We start from the raw sequence: 25,279 nt of genomic DNA on the forward strand, positions 1-25,279 counted from the left end.
TCTTTAAAATTTTTGAAACTGAAGCCCAGCTGCCTCCTCTCATTCAAATTTGATAAAAATGAATCTGATTGTGGCTTCTTCCTGCTGTGACTATGGTCTCTCAAATGCAGGAAATCATTTATGACGGATCATTTTGATAAAAAGATTCTTACAGTAAGAATATTCTGAAGGCTCACTTTGATCTGCTTTACCTAGTTATTGCTTCCCACCCCACTCTATAGTAGGCTTCTCAGTCAAACTGTCTACACTTGTTGTTTCTGCTTCATTTTACCACTCACCCTTCACCTCTCTCTCATCTCAGATCTGTTCCACCCTGCTCCCAACACTGTTCACACTAAATCCAGTAGAAATTTTCAGTCTTTATCTTACTTGCCTTTTCAGTACCATTTTGCTTAGTTAATCACTCCCTATTTGAAATAATGTCTTCTCTTGGATTGTGTAATACTCTGTCCTTTTGGGGTCCTCCTTGCTTTTCTGTATCTTTGGCAAACTCATTCTCCTCATCCTACCCTTCAATGATCTGTAGATTTCTGTTCTAGAATCTTTTTTTCCATTTAACATAACCTCCTCGGGCAATCTCATTTACTCTCATTGCCTCAGTTAGCTGCTGATGATGGCAAAACTTATTTCTCCAGCCCAAGTCTGTATACTGTTGTGTTCCAACTGACTATTAGGCATATTCACTTAGTGTTCCATATAGGTCCTGCAAATGAAACTCACATGTCCGTCTTAAAATTTTTCTTTGTGTTTCTTGTGAAGTATCCCATTGAATGTATTCCTATCTACCCAGTTTCACAAGCCAGTCACAGATAACATGGTAGTTATCCTTGACATTTCTTTTTTTCTTCATTTTCCTATGCCCGGTTAATACATTCTAACTTCTTAAGTACCACTCTTAACCATCCCACTTCTGCCTTTCTCTCCCACCATCACCCTTGTCCAAGCTCCCATCATTTCTTTCTTTTTCTTCCAGCTTTATTGCGGTATAATTGACATTGTATATAAATATATAAAATTGTGTGTATTCAAGGTGTACAACATGATGATTTTATATACGTATACATTATGAAATGATCACCATCAAGTTAATTAACACATCCATCACCTCACAGTTAGCTTCTTTTTTTGTGTGTGTAGTGAGCACTGTCATCTTTTAGTGCACTCCTTGAGTCTGATAAACTAGTCTCTAGATCCTTTCTGTCGATTCTGCAGACTGGTTCACAGAGTTAAAGGATCCTCTGGGATGCTTCTGTCTTATTTTTTTTGCCCCTCTTTTGGTTACTTCTCAGTCCCAGCTACCCTACAGTTAAACTTCAGCAAACCTGCCGAGTCTTGCCTTCATTCCTTTTGGGGCATTTGTTTTTAACCATTCTGCTTCTATTCCTCCCTCACCACACACACTCATACACCCTCACTTTTAGTTTTAGTATTTCCACCTTAGTATTTCTTAGATGACCTTGCAGCTTCAATATTTCTTCCTCAAGGAGGCCTTCTTTGACCTCTTACTAGACACAAGACCCTATATTGCCCCATCTGAACTCTTCGTCACACTTGTAATTCCCATGATAACATCTTTTCCCCTGCTGACTATGTAAGTTGCCAGAGTACAGGGACTATCGTTCTCATTTGCTGGTTTTTATCCATAGTGCCTGGCACGTAGTATTTACCCAAGGACGTATTTGGAATAAATTAATATATAAGGAATATTTTGGAGTCATCTCTGTACTGGTTATTTTTAACTTTTTAATCTTGAGTAAGGCCAGTCTTTGAATCAGTATTGTGTTTCTCTGTGATGCAGTGACCATTTCTAAAGCACGTACAGTTGACTGTCTAGATCCCCTAGGAAGTCATTTTCTTTTTTTACCCTGATTCTGGTCCCCCTTCTGAGCACTCTTTGTATATTTGCCTTAAGTTAAACTGTAACTCTGGTGTAACTTTTAGAAGCTTGGGTATCAGGTCTGCTAAATTATGCCATATTAAAAACAGTTTTGTTTCCCATCTTGGTGGGCTCTTTTTTTTGCTTTTCTTTTTAATGTAGTAAAACTCAAGAGTCCTTTTCTCTCTTCTGACAGAACTAGCAGCAATCATTTTCCTATTGACATTTTCTTGTAGTCATTGAACTAGTTTTAAAAAAAACAAATTCTACAGTTTTGCAAGCCCCTGGACAGTTTTCTGGACTCTCCTGGTAACTTCCTAAACTCTCACCACTCCCTCACCCACAGATACAGTTAATGTTGCCTCACTCACAGGTACTTCCTTGGTTGTTAAAAGGAGAAGACAGGTATTTTTAACTCCTGCCCACATCCGCCCGGCTCATTATAAGCCCTTGTTTGCTGCACTAATACAGGGTAGTATGTGCTGTTGCTCTTAGTATGTTTCTCTAATGTCAGAGATGTGTAAGATCAGAAATATTTTTACTCTAGGAACTGGGGAAAACAGAAAGAGTATATGCTTGGTAACACAAGTCATCAGTAAAATCGTCAGCCTTTCCAGAGTTTTTCCAGAACTCAAGCAATTTACTTTTTAGAATTGTATTCATCAGACTTTCTGAGAAGCCAGTGTATCAATACAACGTAGAAGAAAGAAATAGGCTTCTCTTTAAGGCTTTCTCTTCTTCAGTGAAATGAAAATACATTGTGTCGGTCTTCTCTTTGAACCACACACTTCTTTCCCTTTGCTTTCACATTGACAGTGAAACTTTTTGATGATTAGTGGAAATGTCTTCTTTGCAGGGTGATCAAGAATAATTTCTTGTTATTGATTATACTTAAAATCTTCATGCAGTGATGATTAATCTTAGACTTTTCAACTCTATTTAAGTGGCTTAGGATTTTACACTAAAGACGTTTAAATATATTTTTTTCAGAATATGGTCTTCGATTGGCCAGCCATATATTTGTAAAGGAAATTTCACAAGATAGTTTGGCAGCAAGAGACGGCAATATTCAAGAAGGCGATGTTGTATTGAAGGTACAGTCATATTCTTACATTTTAACAATCTGAATTAGAAAACAAGTTATAGTGTGACCATATAGCTTCTTCTCATGTTTGAAGCAGTTTTGCCAAAAAGAATTAAAAATCAATGTTTGGGGGACTGGATCGTTTGCCACTGTCCATTATTACATGTCAACACTGATGTTTTTCTTTAGGCATAGAGTCATCCTGAGAAAACGTCACTACAAATGTATGTCATTCGCTAGCAGAAGCTACTTTATAGACAGATATGTGTATTCTTACACAGTGTTTTGATAACTGCTCTAGATATTATTGAAATGTTTGTTTTTTTAGTTTGTTTATAAGTAATAGAAAGTGACAGGCTTTTGGGGAGGAGCTTTGGGTGTTTTGACAGAGCAACAGTGTAGTAAAGATTTTATTACTTAAGGAAGGAATACTTTGATACTATAAGAAAGTGTAAAGGGAATATTTTGCTGCTTATTGGGCAAGCCAAGGAGATGTTCTCTCAGTGAACATTTGTATTTTTGTCATTTACTTTCACTTAGAATTTCTTTTCTATTGCAGATAAATGGTACTGTGACAGAAAATATGTCATTGACAGATGCAAAGACATTGATAGAAAGGTCTAAAGGCAAGTTAAAAATGGTAGTTCAGAGAGATGAACGGGCTACCCTATTGAACGTCCCTGATCTTGCTGACAGTATCCACTCTGCTAACGCCTCTGAGAGAGATGGTGAGTATGGTTCGGTTTGGAGATTCCCTCTGACTTATTTCTTAAAGTACTAGGAAGATTTGACATGTTTGAGTGAAGTAGTTTTCTACAACCTCTAAGACTTAGACATATAGATTTGGGGAGGATTTTAATTTTTCTCCCAGTTTTATTTAGAAATAATTGACATACATCACTGTATAATTTTAAGGTGTACAGCATGATGGTTTGATTTACATATCTTGTGAAATGGTTACCACAATTTGTTTAGTTAATATCCATTATCTCTGTATAGATACAATAGAAAGCAAGGAAATTGCTGCTTGTGGCGAGAATTCTTAGGATCTACTCTCTTTAACAACTTTCCTCTATATCATATAGCATTGTTAATAGTCATCATGTTGTATGTTACATCCCTAGTACTACTTTATGTTATAACTGAAAGTTTGTACCTTTTGATCACCTTCCTCCAGTGCCCCTCCCTACCTCTGGTAACCACAAATCTGATCTCTTTTTCTGAGTTTAGTGTTTTGTTTGTTTGTTTTAGATTCCATATATGAGTGAGATTGTACAGTATTTGTCTGTCTTTGTCTGACTTATTTCACTAGCATAATGCTTTCAAGGTCCATCCATGTTGTCGCTATATATTTTTTTTCTGTAGACACCTCACCACTATTTATCAGTGGCTTATGAAGTTAATGCTTAAATCAACCATTTTATATAAAATTACATTTAGTAGCTTATATCCATTATCATTGGAGTACCTTATATTTTACAATAATCATTTCATGGGAAAATAAATAGCAGCCTTTTATTTAACAGACATTTCAGAAATTCAGTCACTGGCATCAGATCATTCCGGTCGATCACACGACAGGCCTCCTCGCCACAGCCGGTCACGATCTCCTGACCAACGGTCAGAGCCTTCTGATCATTCCAGACACTCTCCACAACAGCCCAGCAATGGCAGGTAATCCTATTGCTGAGAAACAATAGAGAAAACTGTTTTGTTTAAAACAAAATAGCTATGTGGGCTTGATACACATTCCTGGTATTGCTTACAAATAAAACTAAAAGATTTTCTTTTGATTATTCAAGATTAGGTCTGTTTTTATTTATCAATTTAAGTATTTCTTTTCTAGAAAAACAGAGGTCAGTCAAACTTTTTCTTAAGGGCCAAATAGTAAATATTTTAGGCATACAAGCCATACAGTCTCTTATCTCTACTCAACTCTGTCTTTGTAGCACAAAAATAACCTTAAATAATATGTAAATGAACAGGCATGGCTATTTTCCAGTAAGACTTTATTTACAAAAACAGTTGGCGGACCCACAGCATTAGAAGATGCTTGCAAGCTTAAGAAATCTGCTTGGGAAAATTAACTGTAGTAGAAGCCTTTACTAGACAGGTTAACCTGGACTTTGTTTTCCCTTTTAAAGATACACTGGTGTTTATGCCAAAGTTTCTAGTGTGCCGGTAGTATGTGACTTCCCTGAGTTTACATTGTTTTTGAGGTCACATATACATTTGAGAATCTGAAGAAAATTATGACCCTTATCTTGAGAAAAATGCACATGTAAACGTATGTGTATCATTTACATAATGTATCTGGACATGCGCAGGGCTCTGCAGGCCACCAGCTGACCTATGGCTTAACAACAATCCATATGGAGAGCTTCTGGAGGCACTTGAAAATTCGGGTCCAGAGCTGAACAGTTTAGGATGAGGGATGGTGATTTGGGACTTATCTGCATAGAGGTGTTAGTTCAAGCCATAGAAGTCACTAAAATTGCTAAGAGAAACAATATGGTGAGAAGGCCAATAACTGGACCACACGGAGTACATTCCCTGAGGAAGATGAAGAGGCAAGGGAGAAGTAAACACAGAATGAAGAAGTACCCAGCTGGGAGAAAGCTTTTCTTAAAGATTGTCAAAAACTGTAGTGAAACAGTTATTGTACACCGCTGTTTTTAGATATTTGTGAAGCTGATTTTCTCTAAATTTCACATTTTAGATTTATAAATTATATTAACCCTGATTTTTATTTTAAGGTTGTAGTGATTTTTTAAAAAAGAAATATTATAATATGTCACATGCAAAACTGGTTTATCTCATAACTGATCATCTTTTTAACTGCTGCAGGTTAATATATTAATTCTAAAAGTCTTCCTGACACAGCATAGGTTATCTGAAAAAAGATTGTTGCCACAACTTATCCACAGTGATATAACTAACACCCTGGATGATTCATGGGGAGTAGCTATAATTTTAACACATTTCTCTCACCTAGAAACCATGCTGGTATCAAGCAATTTGGATATGATTTTCCTCTTTTGTTTTTTTTTGAGGAAGATTAGCCCTGAGCTAACATCTACTGCCAATCCTCTTCTTTTTGCTGAGGAAGACTGGCCCTGAGCTAACATCCATGCCCATCTTCCTCTACTTTATATGTGGGACGCCTACCACAGCATGGCTTGCCAAGCGGTGCTGTGTCTGCACCCTGGATCCAATCCGGCAAACCCTGGGCCACTGAAGTGGAACGTGCGTACTTAACCACTGTGCCACCAGGCCAGGCCCTGATCGTCTGCTTTTAAGAAAAGGAAATATTCCTCAAAATTTTGGCCATTTGGCAAATTCTAAATCTTAGGAAGTTTTTTCTGATATCCACTTTTTTTTCGTTTAGATTTGCTAAACACTTGCCATCTGTACCTTTAACTTAAAAGTTGAAGTGGTTTTTTAAAAAGGTGACCTATTTTCTTATTATATTGGGATGTTTTACTTTTTGGGGAACCTCAAGTGTTCTCATGGGGAACACCAGTTAGAAGAGAAATTTTAAAAATATAGAATCCTGGGCCCTGTTCTTTTCTATGTGCTACCAGATTTAGGAACTTGCAGTTAGAACATGTAGCTTATACTAAAGGACAGATAGTACTTAAAACTACAGAAGACAAAAATCATTAGATTCTTTCCAAATTTTAGTGCTGAGAATTTAATTCCTCAAAATTCAATAACCTTCCTAGAGGCAAGATGTAAAGTATTACCAGTTGCTTAAAAGTTTCATTTCCCCCTTAAAGTTAATGTTAAAATCCAAATAACTGTGGAGTTTTAATTTAAGGGTGCCTGCATTGTGAGAAACAATTCAGATACAAGAGTATCCTAGTATAAAAAACCACCATGGGACCTCCACATATTGTTTTATTTTTATTTAATTTTGCTTTTACAAAAATGTCTTTGTTTTACAAATGTTATTTAAATTCTATTGTTTAAATAAGTGTTACAAAAATGACTTGCTCTCTGTGGGAAAAGTTTCAGTTCAGTGTGTAGAGTTCTGGCTTGGTAATTTTCTTCCTAGATTTCTGAATATTTTTGTATATTTTTAGCTTATACAGTTATCTACTGAGAAGAATAATATCTTCATTTTGTTAGAGGCAATAAAATACGTGATTTCTTTGGGCTTCGGTGCCAGACTTCCTGGGTTTGACTCCCAGCCTGCCGTTGGTTACTTGCATGACCTTGAAACCTTTCTGTGCTTTAGTTTTCCCACTTGCTGTAAAGTAGGCATGGTCACTTGTAACAAAGTTGTGAGAATTAAATGTGTTGTTATAATAACTGGCACAAACGTCAGCTGCAAGGAGGAGTAGTAGTAGTAGTATCTTGAGTTAGAGTTTCCACCATGCTTTCACATCTGCTCATGTTTAACCATTTTTAAGAAGATTTCCTCGTTTTGTAGGCAAGTAAACTTAATCTGAGAGGTTGCGATAAAGTCCATTGTTAGAGAGTTGACAAGAAATTGGGGCCAGGATTAAAACTCTTGGCCTTTTGACACAAGTCTTTGACCTACTGGTATGGAGAAAGGGCAGTAAAAGGTTAAGTGCGGCTTCATCTTCAGGGAGCAAAGATCTGCAAAGTGTTCCATTATTGTCATGACCTACTTAGGTTCCTCTCTATGATGATGTTCTTTTCTTAGAGAGCAAACATTATATGGACACAGTTCTGAGAAGAACATTACAAAAAAAAAAAAATTGGATTGTGGAGATTTGCATTTTGTATTACTTAATGCTCAGTCATTCCACAAACTGACAAAGTTCATCTAAGGACTGGGCTGTTGTCTTAATTTTTAGGGAATGTATTTTAAAAAACAGAAAAAAAGTCTAATTTGTATTTAGCATTATCTATTTTGTCAAAATGGTTGCTTCTGAAGTACCTGAAAGCAGTGTTTACAAAAGACTGAAACTTTGTAGAAGTTTTAAGTATTCTCTTTATTCATTGTTTTTTTCTCCTGAGAGAAATGCGTCTACTAATTCTGAAGTTAGTGGTGTTGGTATTGATATAGCTTATGATATAGCAAATACATGATAATAAATTTGAATTTTATAGATGAGAAATTTCTAGCCTAAATCCAAATGTTGAGCCAAGTCAAACTCATGTATTTGGAATCGAAACCTTTTCCTTACACAGTCCACATATGTTATCAGCCTTATACAGGGTTGCGTTTAAGTTTGTGACTTTGTTCTCTGAGTGCCAAGTAAGTCCTAATACATATGCGTGTAGGGCATATAATATATCTGCTTAAATACCTCAGATAAAATAGATTACTTTAGATTAAATACCTTTAATTTTAAAATCTTGGCTTTTAAATTAAAGACCTAGTCTTTTTACTTATACATGTTACTTTTTTCGTCAGCTTTCATAATTGTTTTCTTTGATATTAGAGAGTTATAAATATTCTTTCATCCTAGTATATGTAGTTTCTGTCAAATATTGCTTAATTCTCTCTGGAGCAGTCATACGTATAACTTTGCCAATAGGCTAAAAATTATTGTTGAGACAGCCACATATAGCACTTGGACGTTTACTGTTTGAAAATATTAAAAAGTGACTATCTTTTGACTGATGAATCAGATTGTGTTTTCAGATCTTTGGTTTTAGTATTTGGTCTTAAATAAAAAATGTTTAAATACCTCCAATTCAATAGGTGCTTTATTCAAAACAAGATTTGCATGTGATATTGTTGGTAATTAACTTGGTGTAGGTACGACTGCATTTTCCTTTTTCAGACACAGTATGAAGTCCTTCATCTTTGTTTTGTTTTGGTTTCCCATTCGTCTGTGAGAGATGGAAGAGGCTAGGTGGAATGATATGATTGATTAAGTATCTCAATGAAATTAATCAACCAATTGATGAATTCTCTCCCATGGCTCCTGTGTCTTAGAACTAGACTAATGCATTTGGTTGTGGGTGATCTCACAGAGAATGTTCTACAGTGAACATTGAAAGTTTTTTTTACCAGTAATTTTGACATTATCCTCCTAATTCTTTCTTTATCAAATATTTATTGATATCACCTATGTGTTCTCACTGTATGATTATAAATTATGCCCTGAACAATCTAGGCAATATCCCTGCTATCGTGGAGCTTATATCTGAGTGAATACAGCAGATAAATAAGTTCGAAATATGAAAAAATAATTTCCATTAGTGCTAAGTGCTATAAAGAAAATGAAGGTGATGTGATAGTGAAGGAGGAGGGGATGATATGAGATGACATGCTCAGGGAAAGGTCACCTCATCTTGAAATGAGAAAGAAAGAGCCTGCCAGATGAACATCGTTACAGAGTGAGACATAGCATGTACGGTTCCTGAGATGGAAACACACTCAACTTGTTGGAAGAACAGCAAGAGTGGCTGCATCACAGGAGCAAAGGAGAATAAGAAATCTTTTTCTCTGTTTTGGAAAAATTGTTTGGTTAAGGAGAATGTGAAAGTTTTTTTTTACAAAAAAAAAGGCGCTTATTATTTGAATTATTACTAAATGTGTTTTTGCTAAGATTCTTTGTCTAGCATTTCAAAGTGAGTAGAATATTGATGACCCATCCTGAATTTTTGTTATGTAAATAATAAGAGCCAAGTGTTATTTTCAGTCCTTGGGAGTTATAGGTTACTAGGTTAAAATTCCAATCTGAGTTTTAGTTTTTGCTTTGCTTTGTAAGGTGCCAGGCTGGGAGAAGACCACAGTTGATAATTTCTTTAGCTGGTGGAAACCCAAGTGTAGTCATGGTATGCTCAGTGATCGCTGATAGATTTTACCCCGAGAGGAGATTGTGGATCTAGTGATAAAAAGACAAGCTTATATATTATACTTTATATCTACTATTTAAAAAGTAAAAGTATAAATTTTATTTAGTTCATCAACTGAGAATTATTTTTTATACAAGTACGGTATCAAACATAAAATATATTTAAAAACAGATTCTTCCGCTTGCTAACATGGTTAAAAGCAGTAAATGTATGAAGAGTCTTATTTCCAGATTTAAATAACGTAGAGCAATCTTCTGTTGCCTTTCAAGAACCTTATTAAAGAATGAACAAAGAGCCAGCCCTGATGGCCTAGTGATTAAAGTTTGGCGCTCCTCACCGCTTCAGCAGCCCAGGTTCATTTCCCTGGTACAGAACCACACCACTTATCTGTCAGTAGCCATGCTGTGGCGGCAGCGCACGTAGAAGAACTTAGAAGGACTTAAAACTAGGATGTACAACCATGCATTGGGGCTTTGGGGAGAAAAAAAGAAGGAAGATTGGCAACAGATGTTAGCTCAGGGCCATCCTTCTCTGAAAAAAAAATAAAAGAATGGGCAGAGGATTGTGACCTTGGTCTCTTCTTGTAAAATCAGCCAAACATACCACATAATCAAAAGGTAGTTTTACTCTAAATATTAATCTTAAGTACCTAATAATCATTATACCACCAGTGAAGGCGTAATGATGCTATCCCTTAAGTAAAAAAAACGATCTTCTTTACTCTTTCCTCACTTATTTGTTAAAAATTGTTCATTTTTATAAAGATTATACTTTTTGAACAACGTATCTTTCCTTCTAATTCAGATTGGACTGGGTTAGTCATCATCATCATCATAAGTGATCATGTAAGATGAAAAGCTCTGTACAAAATAAGCTTGAAACCCATTTGTCAAAATAAGCAGTACAGATACTGAGATTATTTCAAAAGCATACATACACATAGATATTTCTAGAAAATGTAAAGAATAAATTTAAATTGTGAGAAATTAACCTGCAAATATGGTAAAGGTATCAGGTAATTATTCCCCCTGCCTTCTCAGCTTACTTCGTGAGTAACTAACTCCTCACTTCTGTGTCCAAGTATCAGCTCAGAATCTCTACATCTCTCTGCCTTTCTCGTTCCTAGAATTCTGTATGGGCCATGCAGAGAGAGAGCCTTAATTTTCTAATTGCTATCAAGGAGGAACTGCAATGGGTAATTATCTATTCATTTCCATATAAAATTTAGAAGATTAACAATGGTTGTAATATTCTGAGTAGTCAGACTTAAGTGTACCTTTAGTTTTTCTTTCTCATGAATGAGAGCCTGATGTTGAACTCTTCTGTCGGTGGGGAAGAACTTTGGAGTATGGTTAAGTTAGCTTCTAAGCATATCTTTATTGTTAATTGTGGCTGAGATGGCCCAATAGCTTTTAAAGGGATTAATTAGTACTTAGTTTTTGTTTTCATCCTTATCTATGTAGGTCTTGCCTACCTTTATGTAGTAAATGAGTTTCCGAAAAGACAGCATAAATTGGTTTTTGTAGGATGAGTAGTCTGTAACAGGAAGTTGGCATTATAAAAGGATGTTTTTAGCAGGGTGATTGATCAGCCTCAGTTTATTTCCTATATTAAAAAGTGGTTTTTTTTTTTTTAAAGATTGGCACTTGAGCTAACAACTGTTGCCAGGTTTTTTTTTCTGCTTTTTCTCCCCAAATCCCTCCAGTACATAGTTGTATATTTTAGTTGTGGGTTCTTCTAGTTGTGGCATGTGGGACTCCGCCTCAGCGTGGCCTGACAAGCGGCACCATGTCTGCACCCAGGATCCAAACCAGCAAAACCCCGGGCCACTGAAGCGGAGTGCACAAACTTAACCACTCGGCCACAGGGCCTGCCCCAAAAGGTTTTTTTTAAAATAAGCCATGACCGTTTGATTGGGAAAGTGTTTGAGAGCTAGAAGTAAGAAAGAAACCTCCATGAAGAATAAGCAGTCTGGCGTATCTTATCAGACAGTGTCCAGTCAGGAGACACAAAGCACAGTTTCCGTGAACAGGGCAAGTTTAATGTAAAGAGATAAAATATAGTGGGATTGGAGTAAGAGAATTAGCTAGTAAGAATTAGAGAACTCTTAGGAATATAAGAATCAGATGTAAGGAGCAGCCACTCCCCTGGTGCTCAGGTTGAAAGTCAAAGGGAGAGGCTCCCCATCCCATCCCTAAGGCTGAGAGCCAGCCTTGTTGGAAAGGGCACACCATGGCTCACCTAATGGCAGAGAATTTGCTGTGGTATGTCGCCAGCTGAACTTGCAGGAAATTTGCCCTCTAAGGTGCTTGGGAAAGCCATTCATGGGGAGGTGTCTCGTCAGAGACAATGTACTGTAAAACCATCGTAGAGTGTCACTGGGGAAAGCTGCTGACACTGAGTGCTTTTGACTGCTCTGTGCCGCAGGAGCTTGGTGAGGGAAGACACCAGAACCAGGAAGGAGAGCCTCCTGCAGTGTCCTTCCAGGTCCCTCTGCTGACCAAGTTGCCTGCCACCTTCCCACACTAATAGCCTCAAACAGTTGGGATTTTACACCTGAATTTTTTTTCTTAAAACAATCTCTTACTCCTTGTTGATCTGACAGTGTATGTTATCCTGCTACCCTGTTTTACACAGTTGAGTGAATAAGACTTAAAGGCGGCTCTGTTTACAGTGAGTCCATTTACGTGAACTGTAAAACTTTCTTCAGAGACACTGTTCCACTACGTCTTTGTCTAACAACTGTCTTGCATGGAGCTTCTAACCAGCCCAAAGTCTCTAGATAAATGGATCATTACCATTAAATTGATAGGTACAAGTGAAAAATCCAGAAAACAAAACCTGTCTCTTTAGCCTCCAGGGAAAAACCAAAAGTGCCCTTAAGAGGGTCCTGAGGGCCCCTAGAATGCCTGAAGTTTCCATGGAGACTGCTAGGAGCCACAGTATGGCAGACTCAAACATGAGTGTGAATCTGGACAAAGGTGGTTTTCGTATAAAGTTGACTTTCCTCATAATAGCAACAATTATTTTTTTATAAAGCTTAAATATTATTTGAGAGCCATTAAGGTAGAAGTATTTAAGAAGAATTTGAGGAAAATGTGTTTTCTTTTCTTTGTCACAGCCTCACCGTTTCTTTCAATAATTGTAGACTGATTATAATTTCACTGATTGTAGACTAATTCTGTGTGTCTAAATTTTGTTTTTGTCTTGCAGTGAACTTAAAGGTCACATTTGCTCATAATAGAACTATGTTTGGAAAAGTTGATCATTTTGGTTTATAATGTAACTCATTGCCACTAGCCACGTGTGGCTATTGAGCATTTGAAATGTGGCCAGTCCAAATTGAGATGTATTGTAAGTGTGAAATACACACTGGATTTTGATGACTGAGTACACAAAACAGAATGTAAAATACCTCATTAATAATTTATATTGATTACATAATAAAATAATATTTTGGTTATATTAAGTAAAATGTATTCATTGATTTTTACCTAATTTTATTTAAAATGGATTCTAGAAAGTTTTAAACTGCATAAGTGACTTGCTTCATCATTTTGCTAGCACTGCTCTAGATCTACATCTATTATTGAATAATGCCTCCATCTTTTGGTAGATAACAGAAATGCACAAAAAAGACCATGATTTTCAAATATTAATTGTATGAAAAATTTAATAGGATAATGTGAGTTCCATCCATCTGAAATGTTGTCATAATAATTATATTACAGGGAAAAAAGGTGCTAGACAACATGATACGAAAATTAGCCAAAGATGAAAATACTAGCAGGAATTTTGCGTGATAAACAGAACAAGAGCCCTATTGTACAACAAATAACAATTTATTGGTTATCATTGGGGAGGACATTCAAATTAATATATTGTAATTCATTCTGAGTTATCGAGATGGTAGTTATTAATGTCAGTTAGTCACATTTTAAATTTAGAAAGTTTTTTTTAAGTTGAAAGAAGAAAATTAGTTGGAAATGTTTGTTTTTGGATCTTTTTTAGGCAAATAGTTTAAAGTCTGCTTGTTGCAGAACAACAGAACTCTATAGAACTAGTAAAATTACGTAGTACTTTAATTTCATTCTCTTTCTTTAAAATGTTCATATTTATATTATTTGCATTTTTTAATGCAAAGAATGGAGGGAGAATTTACTATTTTCTATTGCTCTTTATATTCTGAGGTGCCTAGAACAGTTTGGGGATAAAGCTTAATTGTATTTATTCTTGGACTAATTGTATATGAGATTTTTTTACATAAGCAGTGGAGAAAACTTTTGACCTTTCATGTTTTAAAAGTAGCTCACTCTGGTTTAAACTAGAAAATCTTTTGGTTTGTATAGTTTTTTCTAAAAGACTGTTTTACTTAGATGGAGCTCATTTAATATCTATAATTTAAAACTAGAGTACACAGAATAAATGAGTATGAAAACAGAAACTTTGGAAAGTGTCTACGTTGTGTTCTTTCAGGAGAATAACAAGAAAGAAACTTCTTCCTGGTAGAGACTGCTACTAATATGTATTAATAGAACCAAATTCTTTGTTTAAAGTTAGATTTAATTCTATTTTAAAACAACGTTCATTATTGTTTTAAAATGAACACTATTTCACAGTTTTTTAGAACATTTCAGAGGCCAGCCCCGTGGCCAGGTAGTTAAGTTCACCTGCTCCACTTTGGCGGCCTAGGGTTCGCCAGTTTGGATCCTTGTTGCAGACCTATGGACCACTCATCAACCCATGCTGTGGCGGCGTCCCACATAGAAGAACTAGAATGACTTATAACTAGGATATACAACTATGTACTGGGGCTTTGGGGAGGGGAACAAAAGAGGAAGATTGGCAACAGATGTTAGATCAGGGCCAGTCTTCCTCACCAAAAAAAAAAGCATACCTAAAAAAAAGTATGTTATTAAAAATATATGTACATATTTCAGTCTTTACTTTGTAAGTAATATGTAAATATTTTCTTGTTATAAAAATTGAAGTAATAGGAATAGATCTAAAATTCCTCTCGGTTGCTGTTTTGTCTCCTTCTCCCTCCAGCGTGAACAACTGTTGCCTGTTTAGTTGTATCCGTCTAAGTCTTTCTACATGCGGTCATGTACGTGCGCGTGTGTGTGTTTAAATATAGAGAGAGAATTTTTTAATACCTCAGTGGTGTCACACCATATATATTCTTCAGTTTGTGCTTCTTCACCTTTTGTTTTAAAGTTATTCTCTTGTCTCTACATATAGCTATTTCATTGTAACTTATTTTAATATTTCAGTTTTTATCTTTAATTATAAAAGCAATGTATGCTTATTAGAACAAGTGAAATAGGTCAAATCCATCAACTCCACCTCTCCCCACTTCGCACTCCTCTTGGATTAAACCGTTCTCCCTACTTGTACAAACGTTTAGCATCATATGTGGAGTTTGTGTGTGTGTGTTTTAATAATGAAAAAAGGTCAGGCTCTGCTCATTATTTCCCAGCTAGCTAATTTCACTTAACAACATCCTTCCGGCTTACTGTTTTGATGAGAAACTCTACGTATTATGGAAAGTCTGTTTCTAGGGCTTTGCCTGTGCAAGTGATGTTGTGTAGCATCTTTATGATTTCATGTACTGGCTCTTTTTATTCCTAAAGTAAAGAATGTCTTGGTGATATTTTAAAATTTTCATGGACACTGCCAGATTGGAGCTGAGCATCTTTTCATGAGATTATTGACCATTGGATTGCTTCCTCAGTAAATTGCCTGGTTCATTTCTGTTGCTCATTTTTCTTTTGGGTTGTTCTTTTTCATATTTTCATCAGTTGTTAGTAGCTCTTTTGGCAAGTGTGCTGCAAATATAAGTCTTCATAATATCTTTTCCTATGCAATTAAACATTTTTAATCTAGTGAAGTATTTCTCTCTTTCCTTTAGGGCTTCTGAATTTTTATCATGCTTATTTAGGGAGATGTCCTCCAGTCTAAGATTGTACAGATTTTCTCTAGGATTTTTATAATTTTTAATGCTCTTGTTGCTGGCATATTTTTTCCTTTTCCTTTTCATTTCCGTCTGATTGTTGAGATATTGGTAAAGATCTGCTGATTTTTTATTGTATTTATAATTATTCTCTTAATTCAAATAGTTTTTCAAATAGTTTTTTAGTATTCTTTTATACTCACTAAATTTTTTTCCCAATATTTCAAACTCATTATCTCATGATTATATCATCTGAGTCTTCAAAACAGTTGGCAGGTGTCACTGTGGTATTTACTGATTTTGGTGTAAATACATTCAGCCCTTCACTATTTAATATGATGTTAGCTCTTCGTTTTGGAAAATAGTCTCATAATTAATGGTACTGCCTGGATCTTTGCTTTATTTATGGTTTTCATTATAATGGCTGTTGAATTTTTTCACATGCCTATTTGATATTAACATTTTTTTCCTGTAATATTTGGATGTAATAATGAATTATGTGATAGATTCCTAATGTTTAACCAGCCATGCACTCTTGATTGAAATAACTGTGCTGTAGTCATTGTATAATTCCCTTAGCTAGTATTTTATGTAGAATTTTTTCCTCCCATTCATAATTTAAAATATCTGTTGTTTTCTTTTTTTGTACAATCATTGTGAAGGTTTGAATGTTAAGATTCTCAGGCCTCAGATTTAATTGCTGGTCAACAGAATGTTGAAAATTTTAAAGATGAGTACACGAGGTGGTTTTTGTCTTTGTCTTTGTTTTTGTTTCTTAAAGGAAGATTAACCCTGAGCTAACATCAACCACCAATGCTCCTCTTTTTGCTGAGGAAGACTGGCCGTGAGCTAACATCTGTACCCATCTTCCTATAAGATTTTTATGATACTATTCTCAGTGGTGTTATGTGTGTTTGGAATTTTCCATAATAAAAAGTTTTTAAAAATTGACTTAGGGACCTTTCTTTATAATTGAAGAAACAGGAATTATTTTGTTTTTCAGAGGTTGGGAGAACTCAGATGTAAAACCTTCTGTACCTTTTTAAATGGTGGATCTTGATTTATCTTTTTATTTGAAGTATATTTATTGGTCTCTTTTGTTAAAAGTGTATTGTCTTGATTCAACTTTCATTTATATTTTTCTGGGGAAACTATTGATGGACATTTAGTTTTAATTTTTTTGTTGCTATTAAAAATGATATCAGAATATTTTTACAACTGTCTTCTTGAAAATATATGTATTTTTCTAGGATAAACCTAGAAGTGAAATTACAGGTTATTGCATATTTGCTTTTTTTCCCCCGATAAATAACTCTCATTTTGCTCGCAAATAGTTGTACTTATTTACACTTATTTTTACCATCCATGATGAGTGTGTTTCTCCATATTCCTCCCTACAGTTGAGGTTATCATGTGAAAGTTCTCAAGAATGATAAGATGATTTCTAGTTCTTTTAATTTTCATTTCCCTAGTTACTGGTGAGGTCAAATGTGTTTTCATGTTTATTGTCTATTTGTATATCCTTTTTGGTGAACCCTTCTTCCTAGTATTTGTTCATTTTTCTCTTGAGTTGTCTCTTTTAAACTGATTTATAGTTCTTTATATGTTCTAAATATCAAATTCTTACTTATGTATGTTATTAGGTCAATATATGGTCTTAATATTTTTTACGTATGTCACGTCAAACTATATGAAATTCCTAATATTCAGCTGTTTGAATTTTAAAAAATCCCATTTCATTTGGTTCAACGCAATACATATATTTTTTCTAATTATTTGCAAGCCTTTTAACTTTTTATGTAATCACTTTTGTTGCTAGCTTATGGCTTTTGTGCATTGAGTCTTACTTTAAAAGTTCTTCTCTTTTTTCAATGATACAGACTTTTAAAAAATACTTTGTGTTTAGGACTCCATTCCATCCAGAATCAAGTTTATATTTTTGTCATTGATATGCATAGAGATCTAAGTTTTCTGAATTTGTGGATAATTGTCCCAGCCCCATTTTTTAAACAGGATGTTCTTTTCCAGCACTTTTGTACTACCACTTCCATAGATAAACTTTACTACTGTACATATATTTCTTCATTTTCTGTTTTCTTATATTGATGTATTTTTTCTGTTTCTCTGGAAGTACTATTCTAGTTTTAATTACTAGGGTTTTATGATATTTTGATAACTGTTAGAGCAAGTCCCTTGTCGTTCTTTTTTGAAGTTGTCTTGGCTAGTCTTGTGCTGTTTTGTTACAAGTAATTTTCACAATCATCTTCATGCTCATAATTTTTTGTTTTACTAATATATAGTCTCCGGAGCAGAGAAGAAGAGAGAATTTCTAAACCTGGGGCCATCTCAACTCCCGTAAAGCATGCAGATGATCATACACCTAAAACAGTGGAAGAAGTTATAGTTGAAAGAAATGAGAAACAAGCCCCGACTCTTCCAGGTAAGCCTAGCAAAATACTCAGTTCAGAAAACATTTGCAATCAGACTGAAGTAATTGTCAGGGTTTACAGAAAACTTAAAGATACACTTATTGTTATTATTATTATTACTACTACTACTGCTACCACCAGCATTTTCTTGTGAATTTTTTTGTATTTGACTTCCAGCTGTTGCCTCGTAAGTGGAAGATTGACATGGATCGGTAGGCATTCATGAATTTTTTTTCTAATTTTCTAGATAGAAATTATTCATGGTTAACAGCTACTCACAGTGAGTAAAGTTCTTATCTAGCACTGCTCATTAAAGAGAAATGTTAGGGGCCGGCCCAGCAGCGCAGTGGTTAAGTTTGCACATTCTGCTTCTTGGCAGCCCAGGGTTCACCGGTTTGGATCCTGGGTGCGGACATGGCACCGCTTGGCAAAAGCCACACTGTGGTAGTCATCCCACATATAAAGTAGAGGAAGATGGGCATGGATGTTATAAATATTATAAAATTTATAAAATATTATAAATTTTATAAATAGCTCAGGGCCAGTCTTCCTCAGCAAAAAGAGGAGAATTGGCAGTAGTTAGCCCAGGGCTAATCTTCCTCAAAAAAAAAAAAAGATAGCATTTATAACTGTAAACTCTAATATATATAATATATATGTTCTTTATCTGGTTCTTTGAACTTATATTTTTACTGATGAATTTTGTATATATTTTAACAGACTTTTTATTGTTTGGTTATTTTCACTGGTTGCGTACATCATTATTCCATCTTTTTATAAAATAACTCTTGCGCGATTTTTAAATTTTCTTTCTTTTAGAACCAAAGCCTGTATATGCTCAAGTTGGACAACCAGATGTGGATTTACCTGTCAGTCCATCTGATGGTGTCCTACCTAATTCAACTCATGAAGATGGGATCCTTCGGTAATACAATTTTAAACTTGTGTTGTCTTCTCTATTCATGATGAAGTATTATTTAAAGTGAGAATTCAATTGCAAATTATATTGCATATACTTTTTAAAGTAGTATATTACCACTTAATGCTATGATTAGGGATTGTTTTGTTTTTAATTATTTATATGATAGAATCAGTTTGAGATTAGAGAACAACCAAGAAACTTTTTGGATGTTTACTTCTTTCTCACCACTGTCTCCTACCTAGTTTTTAGGTCAGGAATTACAAAATTAAAAAATGGTTTTCTATTTAGACATCAGAATTTTCACAAGCTTTCTAATGCCCCAGTGTAAAAAAAAAAAAGAAAAAAAATCAGCGTTTCTCCATTTCAGTACTATTGACCTTTGGGCCAGATAATTGTTTATCATGGTAGACTGTCCTCATTGTGGCATGTTTAGCAGCATCCTTGGCCACTAGCTGCCAGTAGCACCCCCTAGTTGTGATAACCAAAAATGTTTCCAGACATTGCCAAATGTTTCCCGGAAGCAAAATCGCCCCTGGTTGAGAACCTGTTCTGGATTAGTTAGCAACTCAAAGGTGGTTTTTGATATTTCACGCCTTTTATTACGCTTTATATTTGTACTTGATGGGATTAAGATGTAAATTTTATAACCAGATTTCAAACCATCATGGTCATCAAATTAGTCTTTTGTTCCCTCTGTGGTAAAAGGAATATGAAGTAATTGAAAATTACCAAATTTCTTGAAGTGAGTTAGAGCCAGACCCCTGCTCTCATCTGTTTTTTCTGTTAAGTTGGTTTACCACAAGAGCCAGCTAGGTAGAGAGAAATACCTCTTGAAATAGATGAGTATCACACAAGTTTAAAATCACATATTTTTAATACTAGGTAACTGATCATTCAAAATTTTATAAATTGTAAAGGAATAGTCCCCTTCTTTTTCCTTTCATAATAATTACTTGAAAGCTTTTATAACTCTTTAAGGTTTAAGAAACTTTAAGGGTTAAATTCCAGAGACGTATTTCTCTGGGAGAGCCCTGAAGAACAGACACCAAAGAGGATTGCGGATGTGGGCAGGATTTGTAGCTGAACCGGGAAAGGTTTGGTTATTCAATTCAAATCCAGTGAATGGGATTTGAGGCAGAAGTAGTTAGTGAAAGTCTTCTTTTTACCATTGCAAGTAGTTGATATAATGTAAGTAGGGCAGAGTATAAAACATCAGGCATCAAGGGCACATGACAGTGCGATTGGGCCTAAACCTGTCCTGGAAAAGTGGTTTTAAAAAGGCAAGTTTTGCTAAAGGACACAGACTACAATCAACTATTTTTACTTTTTGAGGCACACTACATTGGTCATTGTTAGAAGAGGACTTCCAGGGACATGGAGTCTTCAGGACTTTGAGGAAATGTTTAAGAGCTCTCTATACAGTTGGGTTGGGAGAGGAGTCTGCGTGAAGGCTCTTGACTCAACTGGAAAAGTAGGATGCCACCACAACCAAGACACTCACACCCTCCGTGATAAAACTGATAAATAGTTTCAGGGAGGGACCAAGGAGGCCACGAACCCTGGCAGTGAATGACCTCATCTAACCTACAGGCTCTTATATTTGTGTTTAGCTAATGTTAGTTCCAGATGAGGAAACCATATCAAAAGCTAAGGTGGTCATTAGTTGGTTTAAAAGGAGTAGACATTTCTCTTTCCTCAACTCATTCATTCATTTATTTGATTTGTGTCCTTTAGTTAGTTTTTAATAATTTGCTCATTGTTACTTAGTGAATTAAGAGGAAAGGGACTTTTTCTACACTTCATGTCAGGATAGGTAGAAGAATTGTGTGTCTACTTGGCTTGAAATGTGGGATAGTTATGGAAACCGAGAAGGATAATTTGTAATTATGTGTGTAACTTGTAGTTAATTACCCTAAAGGGTAATTTGTAATTATGATCTGTTTTTACCTAGCCATTCATCTAAGGCATCCTTCAGTATTTGTTTTAATATCACAAGGTTTTGACACTAGACAGATTATAGAAGGATGTACATACATTAATTCTTTCCCATTCTCTCTCTAGCAAGAAAGGGGCAGAGATTGAATATGAGGCTACTCCAGAAAGGCTGAATGATGATAAGATTTTTATTTAAAATTCAGAAGGGCTGCAGAGTAAGTGATTTGTATGAACTACTGAAAGAGTTCATCAGCTGCAAAGTTTAAAAACCACTTCTATTGGATGTAGAGATCACAGTGCTTGGACCCTGATTTTGACTCCCTGGTATTAGAAAAGTTTGTCAATCTATGCTTCAATTTCTACCTCTAAAAAACAATACTTCTCCATTATTCAGTACAGATGATATGGTACGAATTGAGGTGGGAAAAAATGGAAGATTTCTTTTTAGCCATAGGGAATGTACCATATATATCCAAGACTCTGAGAATTGGGTAAACATTGTTTTTATAATTTTTTAAGTTGGTATGTAAAGCAGTACTACCATATTAAATTCAGATATTTTAGAACTTTTGTTAATCAGAAAAATAAAGTGCTATTAAATCTGATTTGAAATTCTAATACTAAATTTTATTCACTAGATGGTATGGAGGATATTTCAGAGATAATGGTCCTTTATTTCATTCTGAATATGGTTTTCATTGTAACTGTTTGCTATAACTTTTCAGGCTTCTCTTAACTGTTTCAAATGAAATACTTGTTTTAACAGGCCCAGCATGAAATTGGTAAAATTCAGAAAAGGAGATAGTGTGGGTTTGCGCCTGGCTGGTGGAAATGATGTCGGAATATTTGTAGCTGGCGTTCTAGAAGATAGCCCCGCAGCCAAAGAAGGCTTAGAAGAGGGTGATCAAATTCTCAGGGTATGTCAGTATATCAGAAATGTGGGTTTGAAAGTACTTAGATGTCTAGAAAAAGGCATCAAACACAGCAAGCCTAATATTATAGGTCGTGATCTATATCCCAGTCTCTTGAACCCATTAAACATTCAGATTAAGAATCCAGCAGGTTTTGGTTATGCTGGACTTGTCACTTCCCTTTCCTGCGTTTGCTCTTGTTTACTGTTATGTTATGTGTGACTACACAGTGTGATGCTCTGATTTCATTTTAATCTCTGCTATTCATAGAATCTACAAAAAACAAAAGTTTTAGATCCCTGTAATATCCACCAGGTAGTCTTTTTAAGTTCAACTAAACATTCAGGCTGGCAAGACTCTGCCATGGGCCACAACTTGCCAGCAGGGCAACATCACATGTTCCTCTCCCATGGGAATAGTCCTTGGAGCAGTCCACTTGGCCCTCTGGGACCTTGTTTACTCCAGATGATGGCTCAGGGGCAAGGAGTTGAGATGTACATGAGGCACATACCTACGCTGCCCTTGCTCTGAAGCTTTATACCCCATAAGAGAGAGGACCTGTTACAAGAGTCAAGAAAGCCCAGTTTAGATGCAGTCTACCGATAAAGTCTTTCTTCTTTTGTTGTTTTTTTTTTCCTTTCTCTTCCATAAGCAATGATGCCTAGTAATGTAGTACCATCTTTCTCTCTCCTCTTCTCTTAAAATATTCAAACTGTCTGGTAGATAATTACGTCCCATTTAAATCAGAAAATCAAATCTATCAAATGTGAGTTTCTTTTTTTGCTCTACCTCGCCACCTCAAATTGTCATTTCCACCTCTTTTCTGTTCTCTTCCTGCGTTTAGGCTATCTCCTGCCCATGTCCTGGATTCAGTCTGCTGCTCCAGAAGCTTGTTGCTTTGTTCACATTTTTCTCTTTCCTTCTCCTCTGGCTCTTTATCTATCCTCCACTGTCTTACTTCTCTCCTTTTGTTGAAGATATTGTTGAGTCCCTTCCCTCCTTTCTTTTCATTCGTTGCTGTCATAAAGTTTTATAGTCTGGCCTCCACCTTAACCACCACTGAATCTGAATTTTCGTAAGCCATCATTGACTAATGTCATCCCCAGCCCTCATTTTCCTTTATTTCTTAGCAGTGTTTTGACTATCTTAAGTAATCCTTCTTGTAGTACTTTATTGCTTGGATTCTGTAACACTGCCATTCTGGTACCCCTCTAATCTTTTTAATTTTTTTCCTACCCTCTTTAATAATTCTTCTAAAACTTGGGGAGTGTCAGTAGCTCCCTGCTTCCCTCTTGCTTTGTAGTGTCCATCTGTGGTTTGGTCACTCAAGATAGCAGCCCACAGTCAGAATCTTTTCACTCTAAGCTTTTTCCCGTGTTCCCTCACACTGTGCTGGCTGCCTGTGTCCATTTTCATCCTCCTCCTTTCCCTTCAAACTTAGCATGTCAAAAAGTCAAGGCATCATCTCTGCCTTACTGATTTCCACCTGACATTATATTGTGATTGCTTCTGATGATATTTACATTGTTCTCACATACAACATTGTATAATTTCACTGTACTAGAGAAATTAAACAGACCTATCTATTACGATCTCATATCCTATTTGAAGTAATCAGGGCATACATCATTTTAAAAATATTTCTTAATAGTTTATTTTTATTTTGTAGCAAAAAAGTAGTGTATGTTGATTTTTTTTTAATGTGAAAAATCTCCAGAAGTTGAGAAGATAATCTACCTGTAATCCTGCATAGTCACTGTGGTGACTTTTTAATAAGTTTTATTTTGGTCCTTAAAGAACTTCTAATATAAGTAAATATTGACTTGGCAGACATTGAGCCTACATCATACGGATGCTCTTACAGAGATGCCACAGTGTATGCACTGTTTCTTTTTAATCCTGTTTCCTTTTGATTTCTTTTTCAGAGACTAGTAAAAAGTACGGCTCTACTGCACCTTCACAGAATTAAAAAAAAAAAAATTTTTTACTGAGGTATAATTGACATACATTAGTTTCAGGTTGCATTCACAGAACTTAGAACTTAAAAATTTAAAGCTAGAGATTTTGCAATAATAGATATTTTGAATTGGAAGTTGTCTTTTTTGCTCAAAATTGGTTAGATTTTGCAGTGGATGATCTTTAATGTCAGGTTACTCTGTGAATAGTCTGTAAGTGAATTTATACCTTCACTCCCTTTACTTGGTTTCTGCTTGTTTTAAATTAGAATATATTTTCTCCAAAGTAAAATAAATTTCTTCCCTCTTAAAGGTGTGGTATTTTCAAATTAGGTCAACTCTGAGAATGTTTCCTGTGTAGATAAATATTTTTATAATCTTAAAGTATGACCAAGAGTAATTTGTGAAATGTATTTTAACCAGGTAAACAATGTAGATTTCACAAACATCATAAGAGAAGAAGCTGTCCTTTTCCTGCTTGACCTCCCTAAAGGAGAAGAAGTGACCATATTGGCTCAGAAGAAGAAGGATGGTGAGATACTGTCAGAAAATGGAGAAAATAAACCTGTTGAAGTTTGAGGACTTAAATAGGGATTTTAATTTCACTTTTGTAAATAAATCACTCAAAGTTGAGTGAAAAATGAATTTGTTAATCTCAGAGGGAGTTTAAGTCATTTAAGGGTTCACAATCTTACACTGTGCTCATTAGCACAGAACAGTAAGCCTAACTTTATGACACTCTAATTTAAGTAGAATGCCATCCAACCCTTTATAAGGCGTAGAAAAATCCTAGTTGTTTATTAGCCATCAGAACCACACAGAAGTATATACAAGCAGCTTCTGAATTTTGTACTAATGTTACCTAAGCAATATACTCTCATGTTTATTTGCATTAATTCAAGAGAATGCCTAATTTTCTCTGTGGTTAAGCAGATAGACTTTTCATTTAGAACATGGCTTCTCAGCTGCAGCACCATTGATGTTTTGGGCCAAATAATTCTTTGTTGTAGGGGCTGACCTGTGCATTGTAGGATGTTTAGAAGCATCCTGGCCTCTACTCACTAGACGCCAGTAGCACACACACCCTCCTCCAACACACACAATTGCAACAATCAAAAGTGTCTCCAGGGGCCAGCCCCAGTGGCCTAGTGGTTAAGTTTGGCATGCTCCACTTCGGCTGCCTGGGTTTGGTGCCCAGGCACAGACCTACACCACTCACCTATCAGTGGCCATGCTGTGATGGTGGCTCACATACAAAATAGAGAAAGATTGGCAACAGATGTTAGCTCAGGGCAAAATCTTCTTCATCAAAAAAAAGAAAAATGTCTCCAGATATTTTCAGATATCCTCTAGGGGAGCAACATTGCTCTCATTTGAGAACCACACATTTAGAAAATGGGAATATTTATAGTATTTGCAGTGAAATTAAAT

The 25,279-nt window shown here is 35.5% G+C and overlaps 1 protein-coding gene across 23 annotated transcripts in view; it reads left to right on the top strand.

Annotated features, from left to right (window-relative positions):
- TJP1 (tight junction protein 1) overlaps positions 1-25,279 on the top strand; it is a 236,065-nt gene that overhangs the window by 182,328 nt on the left and 28,458 nt on the right. For all 23 annotated transcript variants that reach the window (XM_070571641.1, XM_070571543.1, XM_070571546.1 and 20 more), the window contains 7 exons: positions 2,867-2,970; positions 3,520-3,688; positions 4,487-4,634; positions 17,997-18,136; positions 18,945-19,050; positions 21,749-21,899; positions 24,272-24,380. In XM_070571641.1, coding sequence (XP_070427742.1) covers positions 2,867-2,970; positions 3,520-3,688; positions 4,487-4,634; positions 17,997-18,136; positions 18,945-19,050; positions 21,749-21,899; positions 24,272-24,380 — 927 coding nt within the window. The remainder of the gene's footprint in view (positions 1-2,866; positions 2,971-3,519; positions 3,689-4,486; positions 4,635-17,996; positions 18,137-18,944; positions 19,051-21,748; positions 21,900-24,271; positions 24,381-25,279) is intronic.

The sequence above is a fragment of the Equus przewalskii genome, chromosome 1 (assembly GCF_037783145.1).
Source record: "Equus przewalskii isolate Varuska chromosome 1, EquPr2, whole genome shotgun sequence".
NCBI classification, from domain to species: Eukaryota; Metazoa; Chordata; class Mammalia; order Perissodactyla; family Equidae; genus Equus; species Equus przewalskii.